Here is a 19,734-nt window from a genome sequence, read left to right on the forward strand (position 1 = left end):
GTGTCCAGCGTTGCACAGGAACCAACACCAGGGAGGCAATCTCATATGCTCCGATTTTTAGGTCAGACTATAGCAGGCTGTGTATAAGTTTCAGGTGAACTAGATGTCTTGGAAGCTACAGTGGCAATAAATAAATTAAAAAAGCGTCGCACTGGCGTAACAGTAGCATCTGCTAACGCAGTTCTGCACAGATAGAAATTATAGCCTTCCAAAATAACTAATTCATATACTTTTGCCTGAAATCAGCGCGGTAGCATGTTGAAGAGGTTGATCATGGCCTGTGTTCCTGACGAAGCGCAATACGGATTTCAGCTGTTAATACTGCCGAACCGACCACCTGAACCTCTGGTAGTGTTTGAAGGCGATGAGGGCTTCGTGGACGTCTCGCGAGCAGTCATCTAGACAAAATGGCTTCAAATTCATTTTCTTTTACCTCATCACTCCACATGATTTTGAACACTCTTCTGTAGCACCACATCTCAAATATTTCAATTCTCTTCTTTCCCGGCTTTCCCAGAGTCCATGTTTCATTACCATATACTGCTGTGCTTTACTACTAAATATTGTTTGAAACTTCTTCCTCAAATTAAGGCCTGTGTTTGATGCTAACAGACATTTCTTGGCGAGGAGTGCCCTTTTTACCAGTGCTAGTGTGCTTTTTATGTCTTCCTTGCTCTGTAGGTCATGTGCTATTTTGCTACCTAGGTTGCAGAATTTCTTAACTTCATCTACATCGTGATCAGCAATCGCGATGTTAAGTCTCTCGCTATCCTCATTTCTGCTACTTCTCATTGCTTTCGCCTTTCTTCTATTTACTCTCAGTCCATGTTCAGCCGTCATTAGACTAGTCATTCGTTTCAGCAGATCTCGTAATTTTTCTTCTCTTTCGCTGAGGATAGCAATTTAGTCAGAGAATTTTATCATTCGATTATTTGTCCTTGAGTTTTAATCTTACTCTTGAATCTTTCTTTTGTTTCTATCATTGCTTCTTCGATGTACAGACTGAGCACTAGAGGCGAAAGAGTACATCCCTGTCTTACACCCTTTGTGCACTTCGTTGTTGATGTTCCGCTGATATTGTTCCTTTTTGACTCTTGTAAATGATGTATATCATCCGTCTTCATCTATGGGTTTCCCCTAATTTTCTCAGAATTTAGAGATTTTTGACTATTTTAGATTGTTGAAGGTGTTTCCAAGTCTACAAATCCTATGATTTTTCTTTAAACTTGCAACGTCAGAACTGTCTCTCCATGATTTTACTTTTCCTAAAGTCAAACTGATAGTCATCTAACACACTATCACTTTTCTTTTCCATTCTCCTATACATAATCCTAGTCAGCAGCTTGAATACATGAACTGTTAAACTGACTCTGTGGTAATTCTTGCATTTGGCGGCTCTTCGGAATTGTGTGGATGGACGTTTTTTCCGAAAGTCAGATGGTACATTGCCAGACTCATACATTCTACATACCAACGTGAATAGTCGTTTTGTTGCACAATGACACAATGACAGTCGTTTTGTTGTCGCTTCCCCCAATGATTCTAGAAATTCCGATGGAATGTTATCTATCCCTTCTGCCGTATTCCTTCTTAGGTATTCCAGAGCTCTGTTAAATTCTTACTATAATACCGGATCCCTTATCTCTGCAATATAAATTCCTGTTTCTTCTTGTATCACGTCGTCAGACAAATCATCCTCCTCAGAGAGGCTTTCACCGTACTCTTTCCATCTGTCCCCTTTCTCCTCTGCATTTAGTAGTGGGATTCCCATTTCGCTTTTAATGTTAGCACTCTTGCGTTTAATTTCACCAGAGGCTGTTTTGAGTTTTCTAGCTGCTGAGTCAGTCCTTCCGACAATCATTTCTTTTTCGAGTTCTTCACATTTCGCCCAATCTTCTTGCCACATTTTGCCTTAGATTCCATGCTTTTCCTATTTATTTCATTCCTAAAGGAGTTGTTTTTCTGTTTCTCTGAATTTCCCCGAAAATTTTTATACGTACATCTTCCATCGATCAACTGAAGTATTTCTTCTCTTGCCCATGGTTTCTTCGCAGTTACTTTCTTTGTACCTTCATTTTTCTTTCGAATGTCTTATTCTGCAATAATGGGCTAAGGCTTTCTTAGAATCTACAACTGCTTAAAAGTTTTCTTGATTTCCACCAATTCTTAAGCTACTAGAGAGCGCACGTTCAGAACATCTCTGCCGCTTACAAATCCAAACTGATCCAGGCTGAGTACTTATCCAGTTTCAGTCTTTCGTTTATGCACTCCCGTATCATTTCTTAGCTTCGACCTAAAGTTCTCTATGCGTATCTGAAATTGCACACTCGGGTAGGCGGCACAGATTTTTTTATTTCGGGCCTCTTTAATGCCACCCTGTCTCTATTAGGAAACTAGTTTATCTTGTACCATTGTTTTAGCAAGTGAAAATACCCCATTATTTCTAGATCTTGTCATAATGATGAAAAAGTTAGGCCGTACTGAAGTACCGACGCCTCAGAACACTTCTCGAGATATTATAGTACGCATCAGAAGATAAATAACTGTACAACGCAAGCCTAAAAAGTAATTCTTGAGAGCAGTAGTTCACTAGGACACTCATTTTATGACACCTCCTCTGATTTTCAAATGATCTTCTTACCTTCTGTGATACTATTGGAAAGATTTTCTTTCTGGAATGGGCCTGTCATGTACCCATGTTTCCTGCCTGCGATTATACATTTAACTTAAAATGCTCAGTGACCAATTTGCAGATTAATACCTAAGTTCATATATCTGCAGACTGTATGAAATTTTCCTGCAGGTGATTGTTTTGAAATTTCCCGATAGTTCATAATCTTTACTATTTTACTTCTTTATGTAGTGTCTTCAGTTCGTTTCTAAACGATGAACACTTTGGTTTCCTATATCATCGCCTGTGGCCAGTACAGCTTTCCTTCCATAAGATAAACTTTGGGAATATTTCGTCAACTGTGCAAGGAGTAAGTTGTTAGTTACAACCATTCAGGTAACCCAAGCTTCAATTTAATTTATCATTTCTCACACCTCACTGGACTATTCGTTGTGCCTTAATACTCGCTACTTCGGAGTCTTAAGGATTTTGTCCTATTAATTTACAATTGTCATTGTTATATTTTGCCGTGTGCTTTCAGTTCTTTTCCCCATTCATTTCGACTCACTGTCTGTTTCATGTGGGTAAAAGGTGGTTTCCTCTCATGAACCCAATGGGAGCAGGATCATGTCAGGGAGTGGCGACGCTGCGCTATACGAGCACTCGATATCCTGAGGGAAATATGTCCTTATTATGCCACCTTTACACGCCGTGTGGCTCTTTAGTGGCTACATAACAGATGTTGCTCATGAACAGAGAATCCTGATATTAATTTATTCTACAACTAATATCAAATAGCAAAAAAGAGAACATAATTTTGTTGCTTTGCTGAGACGTCAGTTGCTAACAGTTGCATTGAATGTTGAAACATACACAGAAACAGAATATTTATAGATCTGTCACTCTCCAATACAATGTCTATTCAGAAGATATGGAGCCCTGGCCACTACGAAAGTCTGAAAATGTTATTAAGCTAGCAAACACATAAAATGGGCACAGCGCTTGGATGCTCCAACTTAAATACACCCGCCGCTGGCGACCCCGAGTGTGGTCGTTTGCATCTCATTGGCAGCGGCGTAATCATTCGTAGCAGCGTCCTGGTGCAGCAGTGGCGGCTGCAGAAAACGCGGCGGCGTAATCGGCGGCGCGCGTATTTGAATGTGCACCCAACCAGATAACGGCCGATACCGCAGCCCTCAAACCCTTACCGCTCCTAATCTCTACTAATTACTATGCAATGCTGCACCTCTTCCGAACCTGCATTAGATCAGCGTTAGAATATATAGTCCAACCTTTCCTTAAATGAAAATGACGAACTTTGAAACAAGCACCCCCAAGCAAATAGAGCTGGAGGCTCAGAATCTGGCACTAAAATGTCAGTGGATTTTTGGGAAGGGAGAGTTGAGAGGCTGGTAAGAATTCGACAAAACCTACTGAACAACAAAATAAACCAAAAGGAAATACTGCAGCACGTAATGTTCGCACCATGGGACTTGAAGAACATCTCGCCCGTGTGGAATACGAAATGAGGAACATTAAATGGGGCGTTGTTGCAATCAGTGAGATGAGGTTGAAAGGTGGCACAGCTACTATCTTAATGTCCAGGCACCTCCAATTCCAGAATAATTCTGATGTAAATTTGCATATTGACGACTTGTATCTGCTAATTCGCAATACCCTATCACCAAGATCACTTCCATATCAGACTGTGTGGTCTATGTGGTCCTTGAGTTGAAAGCCAAGATTGATTTCCCAGATTTCTCAGCCATTTGTGCCTCTGCACCTACTTCCACCTGCACTGATGACGAGGTAGAACAGTTCTATGAAACTTTGACAGCGTCAAAAATTTACAAAACACCACTTTTTCCTTAGTACCGGCCGATTTTAATGCTGTGATAGGAGCGAAGACCGCAGAAGACCCTCCCTTCACTGCAAATTTCGGACTTGGAACAGGAAACCAACGAGGACAAATGATGATGGATTTCCTAAACAAAGAACGTTTACGCTACATAAACGTATTTTACAAGAAAAGTCCGGAATGAAACTGGACCTGGAGAAGCACTGTTGACACGGTTAAGAATGAAACAGACCACATCCTCACATCGAACAACCGAATGTGATAGACGTGTCAGTCATACATTGGTTCAATATAGGCAGCGATCATAGGCTCTTAGAGACAGGATGGATATTAACGCTGGACGTTAGACAAAATGTCTGATGGGAAGGTGGATCCGATCCACAATAAATCTGCAGAAAGAAAAATGAAAGGAATTCAGTCACTGAATTGACAAGGAACTACTAACAGAAACGGTGAGAAGAATGGAACTCAATGAATTTTCAACAGGATTTATCAACAGTATTCGAATGGCAGTAAAGAAAGTTATAGCACTTCGAAAACAAAAAAAATCACTCAGCATCGAAACAGGGCATCTTATAGAAGAAAGGAGAAACACTGAGAGAGACTCACTTAAATACAGACTCCGCAACAGAAACGTAAAAATAAAGTTTAGAAGAGGTCGGAGGAGGCAAAACACAAGACTTATGGAGGATCGTCGGAAGAAATGTGAACACGAGATCCTTTTGGTCCAGTCAACCAAAACGCAACCTGATCATCCACAAAATTCGGAATGGCTGAGGGGAAGTTGTTACTAAAACAGACATAATTATAAAAAATATCGCGGACTTTTTCGGAAGCTCTGTAGTCAGTCAGTGACACAGCAAAACCTGCATGATTAAACAAGACACTCTGTTGTTAATATAGGATCGAAAGAACTGGAACCTATCGATAAAAAATGCAATCTCCTGAAACAACTCAAGAACTGTAAGGCACTAGGAGAAAATCTTATCACAAGTGTGATGCTTAAAATCTGCACTCTTAATTATGATAAATAAAGGTATCGAGGAAGGGTTGATTCCAGAGTCATGAAAAACTACAGACGTCGTCCTCCTCTTCGATAAATGTGACTACACGAACATGGGAAATGACTGTTCCGTTAATATTTTATTTATCTATTACGAGCTGCTAACAAAAACCATTAAGAACCGTTTGAGTTAGAAATTTGACTTTTACCAGCCAGCTGAACAGGTGCGCATTCAGCAAACGTTTCAGTCTATATGACCATATTCATGTAATACGCACAGTGATAGAGAAATAACGAAGTATAATATCCCTTTTCATACTGCCTTGATGAACTACCAGAGGGCGTTCAAGACACTCTAACCCGGGCGGTATTCAGGACGATGAACAAGGCCGCATTGACTACAGATGTATCAACCTAATCACCTACATTTACGAGAACGCCACTCTACAGGTGAATGTAAAGAAAGACTGGATCAGTAGAAAAGTTCCAGGAAAAAGAGGCTCCAGACGACGAGTCACCTTGGCTCTGTGGAACGTGTTCAAGTGTCTATCCAGGGGACAGATAGTTATCAATATGTATAGAAAACATCTCACCCATCTTCGTTTTGCTGATAGTAACATTCTCTGTCGCAATGTCATACACGAATTGCCAACAATCATGAGACTTTTGATTATTACCGTCTCCATCGAAGAACACACTCTGGAAATAAATAAATTCATTTATCAGGGACATAAAAACGAAATTGTAAAATATAATCAGACAGCAGAGATTACCTAGTGAACTGGCTTCAGCTGGACAACGTTCTGGCAAAATATCCACAACTGGACTATTCCTATAAATTTAAAAGGAAAGATTTATGACACATGCATTGTAAACAGTGGCACAATTAAAAGCTCAAATCTACTTCCGGTCTGTCAAAGGGCAATAGGGAGAGCAATGCTGAGAGGGAGTCTGAGAGACAGGAGCAAGAACGAAGGCCTAAGGAGAAGAATGTGGGTCTGTGACGTTGTCGAGAGGAGAACGAGACATGTAGGGAAACACTTGGTCGAGACTGCCCAACAAAGAGCGGTATGGATATATCTGGAAGACGTTTATGTCCAGAAGGCTGAAGAAGAAGAAACAGTCAATGTCATCGGAATATTCCAGAGAGATAATACTGTTTAACTTTGATCTCCCATTACAGCTTTAGCCCCGTCACAGTTCCCTAAGGGAACAAATTAACTGTTCCTTGAGGCCTCAGGACACTTCCTATCCAACTATCATTTTTTAGTTCAGTTGTATTATAAATGTGTTTTTTTGTCCTTTTCATTTCTGTCCCTCTTCTTTTGTTATGTGATATAACCAGGTAAACTTTAACACATTTCTATAACAACACATTTAAAATGCTTATATTTTTCAGTAAAGTTTGTCATTCACGCTTCGCTCTGCACATACCCCTTCAGAAAGTAGTTCCCAACACGTATATTCATATTAAATGTAAACGTAATGATCTTTTCAGAAAATTCTGCTTTTTGTATAGTCTTTACTTATACAGTCTTTAAGTACTTTGCTTGCCAATTAGAAAACTGCTTTACTACTTTCAATTATTTATTTTTTGATCAAATTTCCGCATAATCTCCTGATTTTTTCTAGTACAATCAGTTCCCCTTGTTTTTGTTGTGATGGTGTTCATCTTGGGTGTATATCCAATTCCCAAGTCGTTGTCTTCTGCAGTACTACTCACAAGAGAAATTCAAAGAATACTTCCTAAACGGATTCAAAGAAATCGTTTTCTGTAATTCATATCTCACATCAGCAACTAAAAACTCGTCAATACATTTTGCTCATGTTTTCTAAATTATATCCTCCGCTAATTCTGCAGTTCTCTCCCTCACTTATCACAAAACTCCAGCCTTACATGGTTTCTGATGTTTCATCCATTCATAAATACTGAGATATTTTCATGTTGAACACGTATGTACATGGCGAAGAAGTTCGCATGTTACGCTGTAACAGAGTTGGAGAAGTGTGAAGATGATCCATATCGGTCGTCCACAGCAATCGCCTAGATTTCAAGCATAGCTGTCATATGTACAAAGGCTCAGAAATTCTTTTCCAGTTAGACGAATAAACCAACCCAGCCCACAGGAAAATACGAGTTTTTGGCTCAAATGGATGTGAGCACTATGGGACTTAACATCTGAGGTCCCCTAGAACTTAGAACTACTTAAACCTAACTAACCTATGGATATCACACACACCCATGCGGTCGCGCGGTTCCTGACTGTAGCGCCTAGAACCGCCCGGCCACTCCGGCCGGCTACGAGTTTTGCTTTCTTACCAAAGAAGGAGCTATAATGTTGCAACAAAAGACATGCCAGCAGCGTCACTCACTTTGCTCTCCGTCACCTCCGATGTCCTCGTTGGCTGGCGTCGCCTTCTTGCCGTGAGTTTCGAACACGACGTCCGTGACTTCGCCCATCTCAGAGTTGGCCAGGGACAGCGACGAGGCGTACCGCTTGGAGCGCCGCATCAGCGAGGCCTCCGCGTCCGCCGTAGCGTCGCCGTCGACCTCCGCCTTGAGCGGCTTCAGCTCCCCAGCCAGTGGTCGGCGCTCGGCGTGCCACTCCAGAGGGTGGAAGAAAAGGCTGCCCATCGGGCCGTGCATCGTCACCCCTCCCAGCACCAGCAGCGCGCCACTGAAGCCGTAGTTCTCCAGCAGGAAGCTCACCAGGTGCGGCATCGCCATCTGGCCCACGTTCCCGCCCGCCATGGACATGCCGACGGCGCGCCCTCGTGCCTTCAGGAAGTACGTCTTGACTACCAGGAAGCTGGAAGGTGACACTAGGCCACTGCCGAGACCTGCGCAGATGCCAGGGGAACATCAGTTCTTGATATCTCAGGAGGTCAAAAAAAGAAATAGATCAAATGGCTCGGAGCACTATGGGACTTAACATTTGTGATCATCAGTCCCCTAGAACTTAGAACTACTTAAACCTAACTAACCTAAGGACTTCACACACATCCATGCCGAGGCAGGATTCGAACCTGCGACCGTAGCGATCACGCGGTTCCAGACTGAAGCGCTTAGAACCGCACGGCCACACCGGCCGGTTCAGGAGGTCACAAACTTTATTCTAGCACTTGGGGTTAAAAGATGTCTGTTAGAATTTGCCAGCTATCAAGTGTTATGGTAGTCTGCGGTATCCTAAACTCTACATGATTTGATATTTCGATGAACCAGCTGTGCGCTATCTTCAGGAGATTGCTGCTGAGTCCATCTGAAATGTTGTGCCAAGGCTGCATATCGTCGGCCTACATAGGCCTCCAGACCGTACATAGCGCATGCCTGTCCGCCACAGTTGCTGCTCCCAAGACTGCGCTGCTGGTGCTCCCCGTCGTAGAACAAAGGTATCAACGATATATTGCACTAAGAGACTATCTTCAAACACTTGGAGCTGCTACATCAGAGGGTGTTGAACAGGGTGTCCCAAAAAGAATGACCCGATTTTAACTTGTAATAATATTGAGACAAATGTCACTAGGTAACTGAAACAGCGCTAGATTCAATCGGCATGGACTAGAGTTTCAGAAAAAAATCCGCTAGATGTCGCTAAGAGCGCTGATCTGGAGCACGCAGCCAGTCTCGCACAATATGGCGTCCGCGCAACAGAAGGTGTATTGTGTTATTGAATTTAGTCGTACTCAATCAGTGATCGCAATTCAGTGGGCGTTTCATATTCACTAAAGAACATTCGATGGTGGTATTAACAGTTTGAAGAAACAGGGTGCCTCTGTAAAGGGAAAACTCCTGGCCGGCCACGCGTTCCTGAACAAATAGTGGAAAACTCCTGGCCGGTCACGAGTTCCTGAACAAACAGTGGAAGCAATCCTACGAGCATTTGAGCGGAGTCCCCGCAAGTCTACGCGTCATGCTAGCCAAGAACTTGCGTTACGACAAATGACAGTGTGGCGTGTGTTACGGCGTCATTTAGCCCTCAGACCATGCCGATTACAACTGGTACAAGGCCTCAGAGTGTGCGTATGTGGGGCTCTAAAATCATCATGAAACAATTGAACATGATCGTAATTCAGCAAAAGTGAATTTTTTTGTGCTGTTTCTCAAAGCAAGGTTTATGGACCCTACTTTTTTGCGGAAGAAACCATAACAGGACAATCATATCTTGCAATGCTACGGAACTGATCATTCCCACAACCTGAAACGGACAATTTCATCTATCAGCAAGTTGGGGCAACACCGCACCGGCACAGAAACGTGCACAGTTTCCTCAATGCCAACGTGCCTCAACGTTGCATAGAGCGTACAGGACCGCGAGACCAGGCTTCACACTCTTGGCTTCCTAGGTCCCCTGTCTTAACACCATGTGATTTTTCCTGTGGGGATATGTCAAACAACGTCTTTACGTTCCTGCCTTACGTCGTGACATTGATGAACTAAAAAATGGTTCAAATGGCTCTGAGCACTATGGGACTTAACATCTATGGTCATCAGTCCCCTAGAACTTAGAACTACTTAAACCTAACTAACCTAAGTACAGCACACAACACCCAGTCATCATGAGGCAGAGAAAATCCCTGACCCCGCCGGGAATCGAACCCGGGAACCCGGGCGTGGGAAGCGATTGATGAACTAAAAGCCAGAATATCAGCTGCTGTAGCTTCACTGACAGAAGACACCTTACGCTCAGTTTGGAATGAATTTGCCTGTCAGCTGAGATATTACAATATCTCTTACATTTATTTACACGTCGTTCCTTAGTCAAATTAAGTACATATGTACATTTTCTTATAAAATTTGTCTCCCAAATAAATGAGACTAGATGGACTTACATTGAGCAGTAAAGATAAGTAATTACAATCTTGTGCCATCAGCCCAGCCATTATTCCCATATTAATTGTTTTCACTTCAAGAAGACGGGCCGGCCGCGGTGGTCTCGCGGTTCTAGGCGCGCAGTCCGGAACCGCGCGACTGCTACGGTCGCAGGTTCGAATCCTGCCTCGGGCATGGATGTGTGTGATGTCCTTAGGTTAGTTAGGTTTAAGTAGTTCTAAGTTCTAGGGGACTGATGACCACAGCTGTTAAGTCCCATAGTGCTCAGAGCCATTTGAGCCAAGAAGACGGCCTTCTGTATTCTATCAGATTTATTCCAGGATCCTAAAGATAAATTTAGTACAGTAAGGCGTTACATAGAAAAAGATTATAGCATCACATGTACGTACCAGTTGTAGGAATATTACTCATAATAAAATATTAGCCGGCCACTGTGGCCGAGCGATTCTACGCGCTTCAGTCCGGAACCGCGCTGCTATTACGGTCGCAGGTTCGAATCCTACCTCGGGCATGGATGTGTGTGATGTCCGTATGTTAATTAGTTCTAAGTCTAGGAGACTGATGACCTCAGATGTTAAGTCCCATAGTGCTTAGAGCTACTTGAACCATTTGAATAAAATATTAGATAATTCTAAGACCCGATTATACCTTAGACCTTACTATGTACGCCTGTGTTGAGTTGTTCATAAATGATAGATTACGTCATAATATTATTTTTGTAGGTCAGTATTATTCACTGAAAAAGAGTATTTCCATCAGTCTAATTTTATGTGGTACTTTCTAACATCAGTTTAAACTGATTCCATATTGTTATATTTCCAGAAGGCTTTTTACTCCGTTCCTCACAAGCGACTTCTAATCAAATTGCATGCCTATTGAGTATCGTCTCAGTTGCGTGACTAGACCGTGATTTCCTGTCGGAAGATAGAGTGCGTGACTAGACTGGTGATTTCCTGTCGGGAAGGTCACAGTTCGTAACATTTGGTGAAAAACCATAGAGTGAAAGAGAAGGAATATCCGCTTTTCCCCAAAGAAGAGTTACACGCCTATAGGCCCTATGTTGTTCCTGATCTACGTAAACGATTTAGGACATAGTCTGAGCATCCCCCTTAAGTTGTTTGCAGACCATGCTCTCACTTACCGTCCTGTAAAGTGGTCAGATGATCAAAACTAATTGCCAAATGTTTTAGACAAGATATTTGTATGGGACAAAAAATGGCAACTGTCCCTAAATAATTAAAAGTGTGAAGTCATCCACATAAAAAGTAAAAATAATCTGCTAAATTTCAGTTACACAATAAATCGCACAAACCTAAAGACTGTCAACTCAACTAGATACTTACAGATTACAATTACGAATAACTTAACTTGGAAAGATCACATAGATAATGTTATGGCGAAAGAAAACCAAAGACTATGATTTATTGGCAAAACACTTAGAAAATGTAACATGTCTACTAAAGAGACTGCTTACACTACACTTGTCCACCCGCTTTTGGAGTACAGCTGTGCTTTGTGGGATCCGCATCGGATAGAATTGACGGAAGACATCGAAAAGGGGCAGTTCATTTTTCCCTGTAGCAAAATAGGGCAGGCAGTCATTAAAACAACGGCGTTTTAAGCTGCGGCAGGACCTTCTAATGAAATTTCAGTGACCAACTTTGTCCTCCTTGTGTGAAAATATTTTATTGACACCCACCTACATAGAGAGAAATGATCATCATAATACAACACGGGAAATCAGTCCTCACACGAAAAAATTTTAAGTGTTCTACGCGCTGTTCCAGAGTGGAACTGTGGAGAAGAAGCTTAATGGTGGTTCTATAAACCCTCTGCAAGGCACTTAATTATGAGTTGCAGAGTAATCATGTAGATGTAGATAGTTTCATAAAAAGTCTCTGGTTTAATCGAAAAAAATATCTTTTAGTTATTAAAAACATATGCCAAAACATTAGAGATATTGAAACTACCTGGCAGATTAAAACTGTGTGGCGGACCGAGTCTCTAACTCGGGACCGTTGCTTTCGTGGCCAAGTGCTCCACCATCTGAGCTACCCAAGCACAACTCATGACCCGTCCTCTGAATTTTACTTGCGCCAGTACCTCGTCTCCTACCTTCCAAACTTCAAAGTTCTTCTACGAAACTTGCAGGACTAACACTGCTAGAAGAAAGCATAATGCAGAGACATGGCTTAGCCGCAGCCATGGGGATGTTCCCAGAACGAAATTTTCATTCTGAAGCGCAATGTGCGCTGATTTGAAACTTCCTGGCAGATTAAAACAGTGTGCCGGACCGAGACTCGAACTCGGGTCCCGAGTTCGAGTCTCGGTCTGGCACACATTTTAATTTGCCAGGAAGTTTCAAATCAGCGCACACTCCGCTACAGAGTGAAAATTTCACTCTGGAAACATTAGAGATATTGCGCCTTACAGCATTACAATATCCTTTCTGGTAAAAAATACTGCTGTATAAAACAGCACATCAACTGTCTCAAAGATGATCATGAACGATGTTATCGCGCCTTAATTATGAATGTCTGTTGTCTGATCAAGTTATATGTAAGTGAAAGAAATAATACAACCGAAAAAATATGATGCTGGCTCCTTTTTTAAATAATTATGTTCTGTATTTGTGTTGCTATTGATTAAGAATGTTTAAATGAGTCAGCAGTCAGAAATTCGGAGGAGTACTTCTAATGATACCAAAAAATTATTTAATTTACTTTTCATGCGTTGGTAGGTCTCATTACAAAAATATGTTAGTAAATCTTAGAGTACAATTGGCATTCTGCAGTAAGATGTGAAATGAAAATTCTTGTATTTTGTTGCTGATGTAAAGCAACTTAAGCCAGAGAGATAAAAATAAATAAAGACTGTTTTAATATCTGAAAATAAACTACCTTAGTGACAGTGTACAACAATTTCTGCTTTTAATTGATATTTCAAGATCACGAATCCCGAAGAGAAATAAAACTGCTGTAAAGATTTACTTTAAAATGTGTTAAATCATCTAACAACACCTACAACATTGTAAATTTAATATTAAGGTCTGAACACATGACTATGTTGAAAACATTCGTGTCGTCATCAACGAAGATAGATGATGGACCGTTGAAGAAACAGTGGAGCTATTGGGAGTGACATGGAGTTTTGTGCAGCGAATTGTGACAGGAGATTTGGTAATGAATAGGGTGGCTGCGAAATTCATGCCACGACTGCTGAACAAAAACAAGGTTGCATGGAAGCGTGCTGTGCTTTGAAAGAAGAGTCCTGTAATGATTCAACACTTTGTTTCAAAAATTGTTGCAGATGACAATCCTGAATCACGGTAATCGTGAATCAAAGCAATAATCAAGTCAGTGAAAGGATTTCGCCTCTCCACAAGAAAGCTCATCAGGTGAAATAAAACATTAAAGCAATCCTAATTTGTTTTTCAAAGTGAGATGAGTCGTCCATTCAGAGTTTGCTCTGCAGGGTCATACAGTTAACCAGGCTTTTTGCTTGGAAGTTTTGAAAAGAATTACAAAACAGTGTGCAGCTGATTTGTGGTAGTCGGGTGACTGGTTTTCACCGTCATAGCAGAGCCCCTGCTCACACAGCCTTGTCTGTATGAGAGTTCTTGACCAAAAATGGTATTACCCCTGTTCATCATCCTTGTAGCCTGAACTTGCCCCATGCGGCATCTTTTTGTATCTTAGAATGAAAAAGAACATGGAAGGAAAACATTTTGTTGATGTTGCTGGGGTGAAGAAATCAGTGGCAGCGTCACAAAAGACGAATTTAAACAATGTTTTGAAAAACAAATTAAAAAATTGTGACAAGTGTACTCGTGTAAAGAAGAACACATTGAGGAGGATCGAACGTTTGTGTTTAAAATGTGAACAAGTAAGTTAAAAACATAAGTTTGGTTCTTCTGGGTGCCTCTTGCATATAAGCGTGTATATTTGTGACCACTGTCAAAACCACTGCATCGATTGATCCAAATTTTGCACAGAAACTGCAGACCTTCTGAGTATCAGCACCGTGGTATTTATAGCCGGCTAATTTTAATGGCAGTGGGGATATGGGCAAAACATGCCCCTAGCATATAGGTTGCCCTGCATGGCAGGTATGTTTTGTGAGAACAGTATCAGCTTACCAATTCAATCTGGGTTGCAGGGCAGCCTAGACGTTATTGGCAACAATTAGTTTTCTGGACCTCGATATGCAGGCTGCCCTGCATGGAAGGTACATTGGAGTAGCATCAGCATGCTTTATCGATCTATTTTGCATGGAAATCCGTACATCTGGGAAGGAAAATATGGTGAGGGAGGGGATGAGGAAAATGGACAAAAAGAGGGGAAGAGGATGTAATGGGACATAGAGAATGAGGAGATAACAGATAGAGGGGGGGGGGGGGGGGAAGATGAGGTGCTCAGGTAGAGGGAAAAAGAGCTGGACACCGCGATGGGTAGAAGGAGGACGTGTGTTCAATATATGTGACAATTGCATATGTGGACAAAGTCAATAGGATAAGGCTAGTACATAAAAAAACTCAAATTTGTGTAGGATACATAGTCCTTCGCTTTGTCTTTGAGTGAGTAGGGGTCGTCAGAGGAGGGCGATGGAGAATGAGAGAGAGCAACCGTTTGATTACATTAGATGTATTACTTCTCTCATAGATGCATAGCAAGAAGATCCGCAAGGATGCAGTAAAACGTGGTTTTTTAATATATACAAGAGATATGCCGTTGTTCCTTCCACTGATTCTAAGCAGCAATATCTTCATGGATGGCGACTAAGTCAGAAACTGTGAAACGTATTTTCATTTAACGTGTAACAAAAATATAAATGCATGGGTATATATTCTGAGGTACAAAACATAATTCTTAGGCTAATGCAACGTCGTATCTTCAAACAGAATACCGTGGAAAACACGATTTTACGTTGAAGACGTTGCTGAAGATCCGAATATGTCAGATTTTACGTGACATCCAAGCTATTTGATGTTATTAATAATACATACAGCAAATATTTACCGTTAGAAATTCATCAATGTAGCAGAAGCAGCTGACCGCCTATAAATGTTTAGTCTACACTAAAACTGAACCTTGTTAAAAGCTGAATTTTTATAGTTGCTGGCGTGTTATTAAAATTAATTTCCCGAATAGTGAACATCTTCGTGGACCAAGTAAACGAACTGAACTCTCTACTTCGAATATTCTTATTTCTGATGCTGATCGCATGAACAGAGCTGTTTGTTTTAAAACGAGGGACGTTGTTTACGATTAATTTCGTCAACATATAAACGAATTGGAAAACTTTAATTGATAGTTCCTTGAACAGGTCTCTGTTGGCCGTCCTTGAGTTCATTCAGTTGTGTGCCGATGAAGTACACCACACCTTTGGTGATTTCTCATCCACACTGACATAACGGCATGCTCTCACTGACCTACGCAGATGCTGTACGTGACGATGATGTGGATTACAGAGTTGGCGAAGCTGGTCAACGTAACTCCGACCACCACCAAGCAGCCACCGAACACAGAGACTTGACGTATGGAGTATTTCTTCAGCAACGGAGCCACGAGAAGACCTGCAAAGAAATGTCGTCGGTAAAAATATGGCTGTGATTTGACATACTGTTCCTATAGAAAAATACTAAATAAAGAATACGTACTCTACAGATAGCACTTAGCACTAAAAGCAAAATCATCAGATGTCTGATTAATCCATCGTTGAGTCAAAACGCCATATAGGTTATTAACACATAACGTTTCATCGAAAGAGGAACTTGGAGGAGAGAGGGAAGTGAAAATTACATCTAAGTGCAGGCCACTAGCAATGCAGTTCATTCGCGATGGACTAAGGAATCTAGACGCTCTTGAAGGAAATATTCCGGTAATTTTCGGATATAAATTTGCAGAAACTAGGGAATACCTACTTGTCTGGTGCTGGTTTGAAAACCGCTCTGACCAGTGACGATCACTGCACGACGAACGTCTGTTGGTATTTTATATTCGGCACAAACGTGAAACTGTCTCGTAGTATTTGAGATTCTAGTTTGATGGTGTATTTGCAATAAGATTTATTGCCATTCCCGAATAGAAGATGTGATGGAAAAGTCACACCTATGACGATATGACAAGGCCATATTTACTTAAGGCTATGATGCAGGCCAGTCAAGGCAGTGATTCTAGGTTTCTTGCTGTAGGTGATACAATTGTTTTGCCATGACAAAAAAAATTATGAGCTCATAACAACCGTACTTTACGTGCTGAAAGTGTCGCCTGCTCTGAGCTCGCATTGAGGTAGTCAACATTGTTGATATGACAGGACGTCACCGACGAGCGCAATTTATTAAATGCCTGTTACTACAGAGTTTGGACAACCAGGAAATCGGCAACTAGTGACCTAATGGTGAGACGACTTGTTTTTGCACGTGCAAAAAAACTGTTATTTTCACCTTTTTCAAGCTACTTATTTACCTAGTGGTAAATAAAATTGTTACTTTCCAACCTAGGACCTCAGATTATGGTACAAATCATCCTGTCGCACAACTAGAATCTGGCACAATAGATGAATTAATTAATCATCAAAAGCAAGTACGAAGCAGTGTGTACGGGACCTGTCGATACGATACCTACATGCTTCGAAGGGTTGTAGTAGGTGTCTTGAGAAACAGACTGAGGACAGGAGCCAATACATGGAACCTAAAGCCCTACGAATCGTCAACGATACTCCCTAACACGTGGACCGTACGTAATTGCCCCCACCGATTTGATTCATATTGATAGGATATGTAGATCATGGATAGGACTTCAATATACGTAAACATGAAGACGCAACTCTCAACTTTCTTCGAGAAAACAAATCTGAATTTACATGTATATATACTGAAGTGCCACTGTTAACAGCAAAGAAGTCCGTAGCCGACAGAGTGGGCGCCTGGTTTCACAAGCTGGAGGACTCCGGATCGAACTTCGGTCCTGCTACTGCTTTTCCCCCTTCCCACGTAGCTGTAACAACAGGTTTATTATAATCGTGTAAATTATCGGTATCTAAGGAATCATTTGCTGTTAACATAATCTTCATCTAGAAAATTCGGGTTTTTCTCTAACATTTAAGAAGTAATTAACAACTATAACCGTACTTCAAAAGATACGTTTCGAGCCATCATGAGCCCATTTTCCTCGTATAGGTAAAGGTAAGGTACGACTCACCGTATGAACCCATTTTTCTGGTAATCTTCCAGCTAGTTCTGACGCACCAGAAACAGCTGCATTGCACAAACAGATTTCCGTTGGTGGTGGGAGAAAGGGAAAACCGTTTACAAACGTGTAGATCATTCGTATGTTAACTCCCGGGGTATTTCCATGTTAACACTCCAAGATTTCTGGTTTTGCGAGTGAGTGTATTCATGTGCCTGATACTTCGAAAGCAAGAGAGCCTGAACCTGACTATAAAACCGAATCGCTTTATAGAAAAGTTTTAAAAGTATGATTAAAAACTGCACTTGTGTACAGTGAAGAGTTCTTTGTGTAAAATGATTTCATCGCTTCGAAATCTTCTGCAGTAATAACAAAGAATACATGGGAATTAGAGAAGAAATATATCGAGGAATATTCGAAATGTAAGGGGAGAAAAAACTCGTGGTACAAGACGAACTAATTGCGCACCAAGATATTGTTGAAGAGGGTGTGTTTGAAGAAACCGAAGGTGGCTTCATCTTCATCAGACGATTACGAGGCCGAAGATAAGCAGTCAAAAATGGACAGCAATTACGTTCCGCAGTATTAGAAGATTAGGATCGTCTGTTAAGCGAGAGAGCACCCAGGAGGGAGTTTGGCCAAACTTCATAGAAGGGGAGCTTCACGCCTAAAAAGCGTGAAAGGTTTACAGTGATGGGAAGACCATATAAAGCAAGCTGGAACAAGGCAAGAACAACTCAAAAATATTGATTCTTGGACCTATGATAATTTTCCTACAAGTTCGAGAATGTAATCAGCGAGTGACGGCGAGAAACCTGCAGCATTGAACCCTTGCCGCTGTCAGCCAATTTCCTTATGTATACTTTGAAACTTCCGATTCGTGGGTAGTGTTCTTCAAACGAAGACTTCTGATTCGTCAGAGAAAATCATCAGATTTGTATCCGAGAACGAAAGTTCTTCATTGAAGCAAGTCCTTGATGCAGCAGCAAATTTCCGAATGTAGACGTGAGCCCTCTAACCAAAATACGACAAGGATTCTGTTATGAACACTAGTCAAACAAGTATTACGCGTAAAAGTACCTGATTCATTTACATCAACTGCAGTACTATTTTTATAGATCATACGATGCTAATTTTTAAATGTTTGTTCAAAGGTGCCAATATCAATCAACTTATGACGGAACTCTCACCGAACGCGAAACAAAGGTGGCTCTTGTGTACCGAAAGAATATGTAAGAAGTGACACACTCGTGCACTGCTCAATATACTGTCACCTTATCTGGAAATTACTACGAACGGCCTTCGTTTGCTTGCAAGAGACCACTGGCTCATTTTGGCTAAGGGAGCAAAAAGCAAGTGATGAGTACGCACACAAATACAAAAATGTTGTGGTAACAACTTCGAAGTCCGAAAAACTCACAACAGTACTATACAGGAGCCGGCCGATGGGGCCGAGCGGGTCTAGGCGCTTCGGTCTGGAACCGCGCGGCCGCTACAGTCGCAGGTTCGAATCCTGCCTCGGGCATGGATATGTGTGATGTCCTTAGGTTAGTTAGGTTTAAGTAGTTCTAAGTTCTAGGGGACTGATGACCACAGCAGTTAAGTCCCATAGTGCTCAGAGCTATTTGAACCATTTTGAAGTACTATACAGGGGATTTTTAATTGACGTCTTGAAGCCATACGTGAGAGAAGAACAATTTCTTTTGCTCCTCGATTCGTGGGAAGAGCAAACGAACCCGATTTTGTACGACGAAATTTGTCAAGACGGAGTGGATCTCTCAGCAAGCAGGTATTAAAGTAATTCATCCAAAATAAACTCCGTTGGTGCAGACCTGCGACGTTTATTTTGACATGCAGCTGAAAAACCTTATTATGTGAATACAAAGTTGCTCTTACATCATCGAACACATTAGAGAGATAGCTTCAAGGGAAGATTTCATAGCCATCAGTTATCTACACTAATATCTGGTAATATGATCATGTATATGTGATGGCCGAGAACAGTTTATGAACGTAAACCAAGTTTGTTTTGTAGTAGGAACACAGAAGAAACCATGTTAATGCAAAAACTCGGCGCTCATTGCGTTTGCTGTACGCCGCAATAATTATTGTTTTACATATTTCTACGATCAGTATCGTCCTGACTTGTGCAGTGCTCCGTAACTATCACACGTGGGTACAATAATGTCAGTAAAGAAACTATACTGATTAGTTTCAAAATGGTCGTGTGTCCTTTTTTAT

General features: G+C 41.4%; 1 protein-coding gene across 1 annotated transcript in view; it reads right to left on the reverse strand.

Moving 5' to 3' along the window:
- LOC126484738 (monocarboxylate transporter 1-like) overlaps nucleotides 1-19,734 on the reverse strand; it is a 55,538-nt gene that overhangs the window by 24,079 nt on the left and 11,725 nt on the right. The window contains exons 3-4 of the mRNA XM_050108333.1: nucleotides 15,735-15,878; nucleotides 7,846-8,313 (exon numbers count right to left, since the gene is read on the reverse strand). Of these exons, the coding sequence (XP_049964290.1) occupies nucleotides 7,846-8,313; nucleotides 15,735-15,878 (612 nt within the window). The remainder of the gene's footprint in view (nucleotides 1-7,845; nucleotides 8,314-15,734; nucleotides 15,879-19,734) is intronic.

Source organism: Schistocerca serialis, chromosome 6, assembly GCF_023864345.2.
Source record: "Schistocerca serialis cubense isolate TAMUIC-IGC-003099 chromosome 6, iqSchSeri2.2, whole genome shotgun sequence".
Lineage (NCBI taxonomy): Eukaryota > Metazoa > Arthropoda > Insecta > Orthoptera > Acrididae > Schistocerca > Schistocerca serialis.